Source organism: Neopelma chrysocephalum, unplaced genomic scaffold (assembly GCF_003984885.1).
Source record: "Neopelma chrysocephalum unplaced genomic scaffold, ASM398488v2 Primary Assembly neopelma1_82, whole genome shotgun sequence".
NCBI classification, from domain to species: domain Eukaryota; kingdom Metazoa; phylum Chordata; class Aves; order Passeriformes; family Pipridae; genus Neopelma; species Neopelma chrysocephalum.
The window spans coordinates 12,230-26,745 of NW_020897744.1; the positions used below are offsets into that span (position 1 = coordinate 12,230).

At 41.0% G+C, this 14,516-nt stretch overlaps 1 protein-coding gene across 1 annotated transcript in view; it reads right to left on the reverse strand.

The window, feature by feature from the left end:
* The window catches only part of LOC113971266 (Fanconi anemia group J protein homolog), a gene marked incomplete at its 3' end in the record, with an annotated part of 16,689 nt that extends 2,896 nt beyond the window's left edge, over window positions 1–13,793 (reverse strand). The window contains exons 1-10 of the mRNA XM_027690997.1: window positions 13,697–13,793; window positions 13,274–13,376; window positions 12,375–12,503; window positions 11,621–11,732; window positions 10,975–11,169; window positions 10,578–10,705; window positions 9,633–9,767; window positions 3,563–3,856; window positions 2,888–3,109; window positions 2,405–2,604 (exon numbers count right to left, since the gene is read on the reverse strand). Coding sequence (XP_027546798.1) covers window positions 2,405–2,604; window positions 2,888–3,109; window positions 3,563–3,856; window positions 9,633–9,767; window positions 10,578–10,705; window positions 10,975–11,169; window positions 11,621–11,732; window positions 12,375–12,467 — 1,379 coding nt within the window. The remainder of the gene's footprint in view (window positions 1–2,404; window positions 2,605–2,887; window positions 3,110–3,562; window positions 3,857–9,632; window positions 9,768–10,577; window positions 10,706–10,974; window positions 11,170–11,620; window positions 11,733–12,374; window positions 12,504–13,273; window positions 13,377–13,696) is intronic.
* Between the last annotated feature and the right edge of the window lie 723 nt (window positions 13,794–14,516).

The window sequence follows — 14,516 nt, forward strand, 5'->3', positions numbered from 1 at the left end:
TTAAGATTAAGCAGAACTATAATTGTATGTACAATGTAAAACGTGACAGGACTTGCTAAAAGCATGATTTAAACATGCAGATCATCTCCTTTGTGGCTAAGATTTTCTGCCTGGCCTCCATCATCCCTGCAGGATGCCAAGGCCCTGCCTCTGTCTAGAGAAGCAGCAGGTTCCTGCCTCCTGGGAAATGCCAGCACTGTCTGTTCCATCAGCTCTGAGGAGGCAAACCAAGGACAGCTGTCACTGCTGCACCAGTTCAAAACATCCACCTGCAAAAGCACTTCATCGTTATCAACTAAAGCAGCAAGGCTTAGTGACTGCTTCAGTTCCACATCTCCTGCCGTGTCACTGCAATTATCTGAGCCATGGAACAATTAAAATAAAACTCGCCTTTCACCGGGTTAAATGCAAACAAAACCCCCCAAAATGCTGTCATGACAATCACTTCTTTGGCTGTAATTTGCTTTATTTTATTAAGGAATGGTGATCATAAACACAGGCAGAACATCATCAAGGTAGGGCCCCATTTCCTCAGATGTAACATCCAAAAGACCTGGAACCAAAACTGGGAAAAGGCCACCACGATGGAAATGAAAGATTTACAAGGGATAAAACACTTCAGGAAATGTAAAACTTCTGTTTCCCTGTTATGAACCTCAAACACCATCACACACTTTTCAAATGGTTATGCTATAAATGCAAATACAAACTCAACACAATGGCCTTCCTCATGGCAAAATACCACCAAAAAACCCCACCCAAATTCTCAACTAAATTCCATCTCATCATGGCAAAATACCACCAAAAAACCCCACCCAAATTCTCAACTAAATTCCATCTCATCATGGCTGGGCTTCACGAACGAAGATTTGGGAAAGGCTCTATCCAGATTTGTTACAATAAATCCCATCTAACATGAAGGCATTTACTTGAAATACCTGTTCAACTATTTTCAGAGCAAAGCAGGAAGCACAAATAAAATGAGCTTGATTCCCAGAAAGGCATCTATGGTTTGGAAGTGAAAAAATCAGTGTATTCACTATTTCCAGGAAAAGATTTAATGGATGCTACAAACACATCTCTGATTCCAGAAAGTGTATTTGCTGCTTCCCTCACTACCAGCAAATCCCACTGTTGACACAGCATATTCCATTGAACAAAGTCATTTGTGCATCTCATCAGCAAAGTTTGCCAGCTCCACTGGTACATCCTCAAATTCCTCCCAGAGGTCACTCCAGCCCCCCTGTGGCACTAAGCCCACATTTAAGTGCTTTCTGGAATGAGGGCCCAGGCTCTTTATAAGTGAAATAAGATTTTTCCTCGTTCCCCAAGCATCTGGCAAAGCCATGTCACAACCCAGCAGCATTTTACCCATTACTGGCTATTTACACCCCGGCCTCTGCTTTCCAACAACTGCTTTTCATGCTCTTGGCAGATTTGCCAAGACAATCAACCTTAGTTTTCCTGATAAGGTTAAAAAGCTCCAGGCAATCAAATCTCCAGCCAGGCTGTTCTTATCTTCTGCTAAAATTTAACATTTGAAAATGGCCAAGGTAGAGAATTAGCTTCTGCACCACAGAAAAAGTCACTTGTCTCTGTGACACGTAAACATCAACTCTCAGGAGGAAGAAAGGATGGGAAAAGGGTGAACTACTTGTGCTGTGCTGCAAAGTCCAGTGCACCAGAGTGATGATGTGACAAGCACTGAATCAGAATTCAATTAACTACAAACCCATTTGTATCATTATCCACTTTTTTTATTCTTCAACTTCACCCAAAAGACTTTGCCCTTGACCCCCTCTTTCTCCCTGGGCTTCTGTCCATTTGCTTTTGTTCCATCCCATCCCATAATTTTCAACTCATGTTCATGCCTTCCCCTTCCAAGAAGCTGTTTCACAGGGAAAACAAAGGGCACGACTGATAAATTCACTTTCAGCCATGAAGAATTCAATAGATTCCAATCTGATTCCAAGAACAGATTCCAACCTGCTCCAAACACTTCCCATCCAAGGCTCTGAAAGCATTTTATAATTGTGAACCAATTAATGCTTTGACAAAATAATGCTGCTATTTGTCAAATAAGCAAACAGAAGCATGTGAAATATAAAAATTTACCCTATGCAAAATATTCATCCTGAGCCAGGAGCCCATGAAAGCCCCATAAAGATGAGAACACCATTCAAGAGCAGAACACACTTTTCAAACCAGAATTTCAATGCTCCCATTTGAGTAAGACCAGTAGTTCTTTTAACAGATCAACACCCTCAGGATTCCTCAAGTGAACAAAAATCAGATGACTGCACAGGTTGAAGAACACCACTGCATAAATTACACCAGCAAAAGGAACCTAAATGTAATTTAAAAAAATATGAATTGATGCAAAGGAATTAAAGAGTCGCCTTACTTTATCAAGGAGCAGCACACAGCTCTCAGGGGCCCATGGTCCTTCTGCCTGATGTTGTTGCTGACCATGAAATCCAGCTCCTCCCGAGCAGCCCTGAGCTGAGCCTCTGTCACCCCAAAGCTCACAGACTCCCGAGCACAGTCCTCGATGTTATGGGCTTCATCCAAAATCACCACCTGGCCCTTTAGGTTGATGTCCATCTGAAAAAAGAAAATTATTATCTGGTAAAACAGTGAAAGACATGAGGGAGACACAGCAACTAACAGGGAAAAAAAAAAGCACGTTCTGCATCATGGTGCAACAGAAAGTTTTCAGGTTTTCATCCAATTTCCACAACCAAGGGGAAAAAAAAAAACCAGGAGTTATTTTCTTGATAATATTTTGGACATAAATAGGATCTCAGCTGACCATCATCACTGATCATTATGTTTCTGATTTCTTTTTAACCTCACTTATTGCAAACTTTGTCACAAATATACTCACACTCTCCCTTATCTGCGGGTCCAGGAGATAATTGTAGGGACAAAACACGATGTCTGCCCCCACCATGAGCTCCCTGGCTGCAAAATAAGCACAGGCACGAAGTTTCCTGCCCAGGCTCACCAGGTCCTCGATGTCCCAGGCCTGGTAGAGCCCATGGGCAGCCTGCAGGGCCTGGTGCTCACTGAGCTTGTGGACCCCGTGGTAGTAAGCACAGGACTTGCCCTGAAAGCAGAGAAGGGCAGACAGTGGGTACAAGAGATCATGAAATCCAAGGAAGCTCAAATCCCCCAAGTTGTTACATGCATTGGACTATTTCTAGAGAACATTTCTAGCAGCTAATTTTTATGTCAGACAAGAATGACAAGCACATCACGTCAGGCAAATCCATGTTCCTAAAATGCACCTCAGTAAAGGGCACTTTTCTTCTTCACCTATAAACCCAAAGAAAATTTAAGTCTTACTAAAACATTAACCTGATATAAATACTCATCCTATCATCACAAGTTTTTCAGTATTGCTGAAGTGTATCTACATTTTCTAATGATTAATATTTAAACCAAATTACCAGGAGACATTTAACCAACACAGTAAAAAATATTCCTCATCCAGCTGCTCAACTCCCTTAAATTTGACTGTGTTTAACGAATGCTCATTTTCTGAAACCAAAGGACTCACATTTTTTCCTTCCAGCAGTTCTACACACATTTCATTCCTGTTGCTCCCACTGTTGGATACCACTGGGTGGATGCAGGTGTAATCCCTGCTGGACAGGATGGTCATGGGGACAGAGGAATAGGCTGTTCTCTTCAGCTCCCTGCTGATCTGGGCTATTTGCTTGTGAGTCCGTGTTCCAAAAAATATTTTGGGAACAGACAAGCGATCTCCATTTTCCTTCTTCTTTGTGTGACTGGGATCCTTAGTGGGTTCTTTTCCAGAAGAGCAGGAACATTCAGTGCAAGGGGCAGAAGGCTGCAAACCAAGATTTAAAAAAAAAGAAAATTAATAAAATCTCACTGGGAGATGAATGTGCTAAATCTGCTTATGGTCTGTTTAGGAAATGCCCTCTGGGACAGCTCAATAGTTCAACAGGTTGGGCTATTAAGCTGCAAAAATTAAAGTGTTAAAGCATCCTTGTGCCTGGAAAATCTTAAAAAAAAACCCTTCTAGCAATCACAACTTTATCACAACTCAATCAAAAAGAATTATTAATCCAGTGAAATATTTACACACGTGAATAACACAAATAAATTCCTCATGTTTAAACTTCAGCCAAGGACACTCCTGTGACAGAACAAGAGTCCATGAAGGAAATTTGGGATCAGGCACCCAATATTAAGAACATTTTTCCTCAAAGCAAGCAGTAGAAATCCAGACAGTTCAGGGCAATCTGTTTGCAGCTAAAACAGACTGTGTCACACACTCTCCATTAGAAACATGTTTGCTGGGCCATTATGCCAAAGGCCATCCAGTAACCAGGAGAATAAAGAAACACAGGCAATAATTCTAAACAGAACCTAATCCTGTAAAATATCTGTTACAAGCCATTTTTTTTCCTTCCTGAGAAGCACCACCTTTCATAACATGAAATACTGGGACCATCCACGTGAAGTTGCAATAATTAATGTGAAAGGACACATGGAAAACCAGGAACTCCCGAGTAACCACGGCCACATGAAAAACAGGGAGTTGTTCAAAGTTGTCAAAGAGGTGGTGTTTGGTTTAGTGCAGGTCCCAACGTGTTGCTGCCTGCTCAGACACAATTCCAAGGGGAGGGAGGGGTATCAGAGATGATCCATTCCAAACAAACCATGTGTTACACCCCAGCTCTGGGATGGAGCTATCTGGGATGGAGCCTCCACTCCGAGGGGAATCGAGGTCGTGTTACCCTCAGTCCCACTCAGCCTTGTTCCACCATTAAATATCACAATGCAGGAGAGAAGGCCTGGAAATGGAACCCCTGGAGCTGCCACTCACAGGGATAAAAGGTGCACTGATGTGCCAAGGAAACAGGCCCTCAAAGCAGCTAAAGTTACACCCATGCTGGAATTGTTACATTCCCCTCTCAGGTTGCCAGGAACAGCAGGTTTCATTACCCTGTGCTGCCACATTAAATAGCCAGTTCCAAATATCCTGCCTTCTATATTGAATAATTACTTATTCACTGAAAGGATAAAAAGAAGAGTTATGAATGGGGCTCTTGTCACCAGCCAAGCAGGAAACAGCTGACATATGGTATATGTTACATGTGTGCTCTGTGTGCTCACACAGAAAACTCCCTGAAATAATAAAAACCACATCAGCACACTAACAATTAATAGAACCCAAGCACTCACTGTGCAAGGCCTTTAACAACAGGCTTAGCTTTTAATTTTTATTCAAGTCAGAGGTAAAAAGAATACACAGAATGCCAAGAAGACACTTTACCACTAATAACTTCCCTGCCATTGCTAAGCCTCACCTTCAGTTTGCCAAATAAAAATAACAGAAAAATATCAGGAGGAATTAGGCAGCTTTTGCAAAAGTTCTTAGAACAACAGGAAAAAGCAGTTCAAATTAATATATACACAAATGGGAACAGAAGGTTCTTCCATGATGGGCTTAAAACACCAGATATATTTCTTTTTTATGAAAAGAATTAAAAGTGTTCTCATGGGTAAGGCTTATAAATTAGGGTATTTTACAGGTGGCCTTAAAAGTTTGGCTTGAAAGGTTTGTAGCTGGTGTAACACTGGCATTAAGAAGCACTTTAGCCATTATTCCAGTACTAAAATGTTACCTTTAACTTCGAAAAAAGTTTTATGTCAAGAAAACCCTCCACAATAATGAGAAAGTTGTAAACTGAGGCTGATTTTATAGTAGCTAGAAAGAGTAGAAAACTGCCTGCAGTAGTCAGAGCAATTCTGAAAGCCACAGACACCATTAGCCACACACACATTAATTAATAAAATCTTTTAAGAAGGTTCTTCGTAATGAAGAGAAACTTTAGGAAAACGGTTAAAACAGTTTAAAAGTTGAGTTCATGTTCTCTGCACATTTCTCAAGTGTGTCAATTTGCACTTGAATTCTTAAAATACATCTTAAAATTTTATAGAAGACAAACTATTTTAATTCTGTATTTCTACAACAAGAGTTTGCTGTGGGTGTCACACAGCCAAACCTAACGTGGGGTTCCTCTCCCATTCCTGCAGCCAAAGGAAGGAGAACTCTCCAGCTGAACAAAATAACCCCAATTTGGCATTTTCCTTGGCAGCGTTGCCTCAAAATACAAATTTTTACACTCATAGCACAGAGATACTGATTGAACTATAATAAAATTAGAAAATGTTTCAATTTACCTATGAAAAAATTAGGGGGGAAGCTGGTTAGAGATAATTCATATTAAGACAAAAGAATTGTACTTTGTAACACCCTCTGGCTTCAGGGCTAAACCTGTTTACAGCTGTTGGAATCTGAAATAAGAGATTTTCATTTGGGAGAGAGGAAAAGAAAGATTCTCCTCTGCTTTCTCCAGTGGTTAATCAGAAACACTCAGTAACAGATGCTGTTGGAGATCAGATACCAGCCTATATGGACCTTAGGCTAATGCAGCTTGTTTTTCCTGCTGTCAGGGGGAGATAAACCAGCCTATCACATCAATATTTATATGGGCAAAACGTGGAAGTCCGATTAAAAAGGGAATAATCGAGTCCCCCCGACCTGTCCTGCGTGTAAAATAGAGCTAAACAAACACCGGGGCTGTGATCTCTGAAACACAAAGAGGTAAGAGGAGTTCTTCCTATCTCCATCTCCATTTCCCGGTGACAAAGGCATGTGAATGATGGAGCGGTGAATGCCCCTTGTGTGAAATATCGCACAGGCACGATCTGGGCAGAGATCAGCAGGGACATTAGCAGAGCTTTTCAGCTCCCCTTTGGAAGCTCTCAAAGCCCAGCATTCTGCTGCCGCCGCAGCCTCTCGAGCCGAGCACACAAAGCAGCTGTTTATGCTCCCCCAGTCACCAGCAGGTGAACCCGGTTCAATATTTATCACAGGCTTTCACAGATCACTGCTAACCGAGCAAACGTTTTAATTAAGCTGGAACCCGCTTCAAAGAGCTCATTCAAAACGTCAATCAGCAGAAAAGGGATCAGATACGGTGTCAGGTGAGAGCCTGTAATACAAATCCACAACTTTCTTCGGCCCATCGTGGTAAATTAGCCCGGTCTGGAGTGCAGACCCTGATTGTACCAGGCTGCCAGTCCCCTGGAATGTGTAACAGAAGTCACTCAAGGCCCATTGTGAGGGTTGTAAGCAATATGTTAAACTGCAATGGGCTAGCACATTAAGACAGATTCTTTTCACAGTTGTTTTTTGATACCCCAAGTGTTTGTTACACTGCTCTCCATTTACTGTTTACTTTCTTTACCTGCTAGAAATGGGGTTTCCTTAGCCCAGCTGCCCCAGTTTCTCAGGCCATTCTGTGACACAAGAAATCAAGGGAGCACCAGCAGGGTATCATTTCCCACTTCAGCTCACAGCAGAACTGCCCTGTCCTGCAAGATTTAACAGCAGGAGGCCAGAGATGGATTCCCAGGCAGCTCACAACAGGCTTGGATTCTCACCCACAGGATTTACAGGTGTTCTACTGATGGAGCAACACTGGGCAGCACCTCTGATCCTCTCACAACAACCAGCCCATCTCTCTTTGGGACTAGAAACAGGATTTGACAAGAAACTAAATTTAAGCAGAGGATTAACTACAGTAAAACACAGGGTTGGCTCATTGATGAAGAAAATACCATTATTACATTATTGTACCATCCCAAACATGCAGTTCATTATGATAAGTGCTGAACTTGTTGACTTTATTTCATGAGCTACACTAGAAAAGCATTTCTATACCTGACTGTGGGCTCTTCATGTTTTAAACCTCACATATTTATCATCAATAGTTCTGAGGCACAACTAAGGCCTTCCTGCAACTCTTTCTTGATACCAGACCAATTCTCAGTGTGCTAAAGGGAAAAGTTCATCACAGCAAAATAACACTTGATCCTTTAATTCTTAAAAAGAAACTTGAACAGAAATAAAAACCTTCATTTTTTCTTGGGTTAATTCTTTCTAAAGATGCAGCAAACAGTTTGAATAGTATCTAATGTATCTAATAGTATCTAATGTCTACCTGCAAAATCAGCCCCATGGAGGGCACTTTACAACACACACAGGTGCAGTTCAACTATTGAAACAAAAAGTTTCCTTAGAAAATGAAGAGTTTTCTTAAGTATTTTATTAACAATTAGTTGATCTATATTAAAAGTTTACAATTTTCTTCACTATAAGAAATTTCCCACAAGTTTTAAATCGAGTTTTCCAGATACCCACACCAAAGCACCAAAGGAAATTTTACAATCAAGGAAGGAAGAAAGGTCTTTTTATTTGAAAATCAACAGCACACTCTGCTGGCCTTGGGATTCCAAACTATCAGTTGAAGCTCAGTGGCACAAAAGCATTTCAAATCCTACTCAAAAAGTCCTCAGAGCTTTCCAAAACTAACAAAAACTACCTCCCATCAAATGACCTGTAACACAGATTCACTTTTGTTAAGAAAATATTTAGCTCCCAGTGTCTTAAAGTAATACTATAGCTTTTGGCTTCCTTTGTGTTTACAAAGGCATGGAATGCTGGAAACCAGCTCTGGGTTGCACTGATGAAAACAGCAGCTCATTTAGGACATACAAAGAGCTGCTGGAAGGAGAATTGAAATGCATGTGGAAACCAAACAGAATTCCAAACATGCACAGAACCCCCTGCACTCAGAAGCTGAGTTACCTACAGAGGGGTATTACCATAAACCAACATCAAATACACTGGAAAGGGTGAATGTTCTTTGTCTTTTGGAAGAAGAAAGGAGATTTCTGTGCTGATGAAAGAAACGAAGGTCAGACTTCATTCCTTTCTTACATTTGTCCCAAATATACAATTTCCTGATTTCATGGTGTGCTCCCATATTTTAATATCAATAAGAACTATTCTGTCCCAGCCCCTGATGAGCTTTCAGGGGAACTGCAGCACTCACAAACCTGGCATCTCACCCTCAGCTCTCCTCTGCCTCATGTTTCTTCTTTTCCTGGTTTTACTTCAACAAACATTTACATAAAATCAGTAAGATTCAAACAGAAAAATGCCCAGCAGAAAGCTGCAGAAACAGCAGCACATTTGCAGCTCAAATTCTTATGTGATACTTCTCCTATAGAAGGTGGTAATAAAAAAACAAAACCAAACCACCACCACCACCCCAAAATGTAAATCTACCACAGTAAAACACAGGACTTTTCTACCACAGTAAAACACAGGACTCTTCTTCTTAACCATGTGCAATATTCATTCCTCATTTTTCGTTATAATATATTGTAATGATCTGCTCCATGCTATTTTTTTTCAAGTCTAAAAGACACACATGTTAATATCAAATACTGTTTTTCACTATATATGCCTCAAAAGAACAACTGGCAGGTTGCACAAAACCCACAAATCCTGATTTCACCTAATTTCCACAGTCCCAGTTTCAAGTTCTTCCATAATGTCACCAATCTAATAGAGGCTGGAATATAAAATATAGATTGAAAGCTGCTGTACAGCTGCTGTCACACACTGACAGGCTGAATTGCTGGGCCACGTTTTGTGCTGTTGGGGAGCCATTAAATATTGTCTTTAATTGCTCTTGAACTCCCACTCCTGCTGTAAAAGGTATTGTTGCATTACTCACCGTTTGGGGAGAACAAGCAGTGGTTTTCACACTTTTTTCAGAGTGAACAGTGAGCTCTCCATTTTTCCTCTGGTGATAAACTTCTAAAGCATCAACCAACTGGACTCCTCTGGCCAAACAGTGGCGTTTTCTGACCTGCTGGGGAAAAAAAAAACAGTGTACAAATGCCCTGAGCAGGAAGATGTGCTCCCTGTGGCAGGGCTTTGGTTCAGCTCTTTTCCACTGAGGCTGTTTTAGTGACACTGTGCACCTTTAATGTTTGTTAACAGCTCAACCAAATTTAGCCACACAAAAGTCATTAGGGAAAACTCTCAGGTTTTAATTAGAAAAAAATCTGTAATTATTGCTGAGCTCTTCTGCTTTATTTTCTCACTGTTACAAAACTGAAAGAAATTATAGCACTATGAAGAAAAAAGCAGAAAACTTCCATAACAAAACCAAAAAATAAATTCAAGCCATACTGATGTAAAAACTTAATCAAAAGTGCTCTGCAGCAATGTAAAAGCTGTTTAAGTGATACCAACACTGACACAGATGAAAACATAACAGGAATATTGCTCTCCACACAGAGATACCAACATCTGACAGGCTAGAAACCAGAACTCTGTATTATTTGAATTTCTAACACTCATTTCCAAGAGCACTTTCAACTCTAGAATCTCATACTTTGGCTTAATATCACAGATCAGCTGGGGATGAATATATTTTGGGGATAATACTTGTTTAAATAGGCAGGATATAGTTTAGCACAGGGTATTATGAACATTTAAATGCAACAATGGACTCCTTTGTAACGAGTAACAATAAAAATGAACAGAAACCTGTCAGTCTGAACTGTGACATGACTCAATGATTGTCCACACCCTTCTCTGTAACACTGATTGGTATCTGCCAGCTTGGTTTAGCTACACCTGGATTATTTTACAGCCAATAAACTTTGTTCACCTGCTGCTCTGTTTCTAAAGGACGGATCCTCTTCCTGTCCACTTGAAAATCATCATTCTCACTGTCATGGAGAGATGACTTCTTTTTGGCAGCCAATTTCGAAGCCAGAGTTTCGTTTTCCTTACATTCTGTAACTCATCAAAGAAAAAAAGAATGCATTAAATAAGGGCAGCAATTTAATAACAGATTTTACTATAAATACACCTGATGTAGGTAACTGTATTGGACATTTCTAGACCCATTAATCACCACACAGATTTAATGCAGGGCAGAAATATGTAGTACTCTATTATGATGGCAAAAATCACCCCTGACTTGAAAGCAAAAAAAACCTGACAACTCAGACTACAAATTTTATTTCCAGAAGAGATTTTTAGCTGCCTGTGCATGAAGTTACCTGTGTTTGTCAGGGGGCTTCCAGGTTTCATGGAAGCTGCTGTTTCCCAGTGATTAGAAGGACCAGAAGCACCAGGATTCCCACTCGGTGCAGCCTCGTTGCTCCTGGGCTGGGAATGACACGGGCAGTGGCACAGGGGGGACGTCTCTGCCTTCCTGTCCTCCTTCTCCCCCGAGGAGCTCAGCAGGGATTTCTCTGAGGGACAGACACAAATATTTGGCTCTCATTAAAACCACTCAGGGCTCTACAGGACAACCAGACTTGCAGAACAGTGAAGGTGAAAGCTCAGGTACCAGTTGTAAACCTGGTGTCTCTACAAAGCTGCCTGAGTTCCCCACCACCCTCTGAAAAACTGCATTTCTTCAGGCTGCAGAATTCCAAACCACCTCTCTCCTTCAGTTCCATCCACATCACTGCAACCCACAAGGATTTTCCTCCCAAACTTCCAACAGCCAAATAATTCCCTTATGAGACCTAAACCCAGCTCAGCACTACTGGCCATCACTGCTTTGTGCTGTCCAGTGTAATGGTGGACAAAGACTGAAATCCAAGGCTGATAAATTAAATTAAATTAAAGGCTGATAAACAGCAGCAATTCACTGTTTTGGTAACAAAAATTGCACAAACAGCCACTAAGACAACTCACCATGCAGAGATTGCTGCCATGATAATGCAGAGCAAAGTAATGCCAAGCTTTTCCCACTTCCTGTAGGGCTCTCCAGCAAACAGTGCTGCCTGGTATTTAAACCTTTCACAATCTTTAAGGAGAACGACAAGAGCAAAACCAGAATTCAGAGAAAGCAAAGCAGGTGTCTTTAGCTCATCTTAGAAATAACTTCTAAAAATAGGTCAGGACACCTGCTGTCCTGTGGCAAGTAGAAAACCAACCCCCACAATCACCTTTAATGATAATAACAACCAAACCATTTGTCCCACAGAGAAAAAAACGTTTTTAAATGGTTAAAACTCCTTAAAAATGTTTACATATAAGTGCAACAATTCATTTTTAAAAACTCCAAAAAGGTGAAAACTTACTGAAATATTACTGTATTTTATTATTCTGTTTAAGAGACAGATGTTTTATGAAATCATTGCCCCTCAAAGTTATATACATCATCTATAATAGTATATCTAGATAAATAACCATATATATTACACAACACACAACTTGTTTCTTAGCATAAATGCTCCCAAATCCAAAATGTACCTCAGCATTCCCCAGGCATGCTCCAGATATTGTCCAGCACAGAGAACAGTCAGTTGTTACAACTGAAATTCTCAAGACACTGGAGGCTCTGAGTTTAATATTCCAGTTTTTCTAAGTGCTGATAGAGAAATTGGAATTCCAAATAGTGGAAAACACTCTCAGTTTAGGAAATGTCAGTGTAAACTGTACTCACAGCATTCATCATGGCCAGCTGGGAGGGGTAAGCCTTGCAGGGGAAGAGGATCTTCACCCCCCCAATGGTGTATTCTGCCCCCTCAGAAGGCATTGCCACTTCTTCCTCCCCTTTACTTCAGGTTTAGAACTGCAATTAAAAAAAAATACTATTAGCAAGTCAATAGTAACAACCAGATAAAGCCTGAGACAACATATAACAACAAATAAAAACACGGAGAAGCAGTTAAGGTGGTAATAGTTCAGGACAACAACAGAACTGAAATGCAGGAATTCACACCACACTTGGTCCTCATTACAAACAAGAAAAACTTGCCACCAGCTAATGAGTAACATCAGCAATTTAAATAAAACCACACTGAACTGCACACACCAGTTCAGATTCCACCAGCCAGACTGGAGATCCTTGGGATAAAAACTCAAAGCCACAGGGAAAAAAGTATTTTAGGATTTTTAGTTACTGAATATCAGCCAGTCTTTCAATTCTGCAGCTCCACCAGCCTGAACTCCAAGACAATGCAAACTCCAAAGACACAAGTATCAAGAGCAGCTTGTACCATCCCTCTTATAACAATGAAAAATAAAACTGGACACTGACTTTAAAAATGTATAAAGAAAACCACTTTTCTTCCACAAATAACACAGTAATTAATCGAGGAGAAATGGGGTGTCAGTGACTTTACTATTCTGTGATTATTACCCTGAATATCTCTCCCTCTGGATAATAAAAGGCAATTTCCCTATCATGCTAAAAAGTTGAAATTAGTGAACTAAAAATACTGAAGAGGCACAGATGGCTTTAAAAAAGACTACGTTTTTTAAACAACACAGGTTTTTTTTCTTATAGGTTTTCAGCACGTTTAAAGTGGCAGATTCCAGGTGATAAATCAACTCACTAACCTGTGTCCTCATCTGACTTTTAATTAAATATATGTATCCAAAACCACCAATATACGGCATGATTCAGCTTCACCATCGAGATTCTCCACACGAAAATGCAATCCTAAGAAAAGGAGACTGATGACATGAGTTTGCATCCTAGGAAGGGTGGACGGAAGGACCTCCCCACGAAAAGGCTTTTCCCCCACACATTCGGGGGAGCTCCTTAATGAAGGATAACTCCGAGCTAAGTTTGCCCGTGAGGCGGTGGGAAGCTCGGGGACACCGCAGAGCCCCCTCCGTGGAGTGTCAGCTCGGCCGGGAGCGCTCTGGGCGCGCCGGGGCCGCCCCTGAGCGCAGCCTCACCGCCGCCTCGGCCCCGGGCGGAGCGGCTCTGCCTCCTGAGGAAGTGGTGCCGCTTCAACCCAGCCCCCAGAGCGGCACCTGGGCGCTGTTTTCCTGTGTATGTCCAGCCCCGACCCCGTTCCCCTCACGGTCCCCACCGGCGGCCCCGAAGTCTCCTCAGCGCTCTCCGTCCTTCCCGCCTCCTCCCCAGCCAATCAGCTGACAGGAAAGGGCCGCGCGCCTCCAATGGGCGAGCCGCACACTGCGCTGCTCCCGCCTTCCTCCCCTGAGTGCCGGGAGCCAATTGCAGCGCGTCTTGTTGGCTTCCGGGTTGCGCGCGTTGCTAAGCAACCGCCTGTTTAGTGGGGGAGAACCGTACTGAGAAATAATAACAATGTATTTTATTGTTTATATTGTATTATATTACATTTTACATTATATTATATATAACTATATATTTTGCATTATCTTATATATAATTAAATTTTACATCTATTATTATTATTGCTCTTGTTGTATTATTGGCCATTATTATTGGCCACTATTATTATTATCAGGTTTTTTTACTATTTTTTTACTATTTTTTTACTATTGTATTATTACCATTATTGTCATTATCCTTATTATTATCATCCTTGTTTTAAGGGCAGTGCACAGAAAACACCCTGGAAATAAAGTAGGGAAATAAAATAATGTAGGGAAATAAAAAATTAATTGTTTTTGTAGAGTCAATGCTTTTTATTTAAATATCACTACAGCATATAAAATTACACTTGGAACTGAGGGAAAAAATACATACATTTAGATTATTTACATAATTTACAGTAAGATGACAAAAATCCCCTTGGTGGGCTCAGGCCTTGTATGGAAAAGAACAACCAACTCCAAGATGGAGCACAAAGGATTTGGCTTTCTGAGC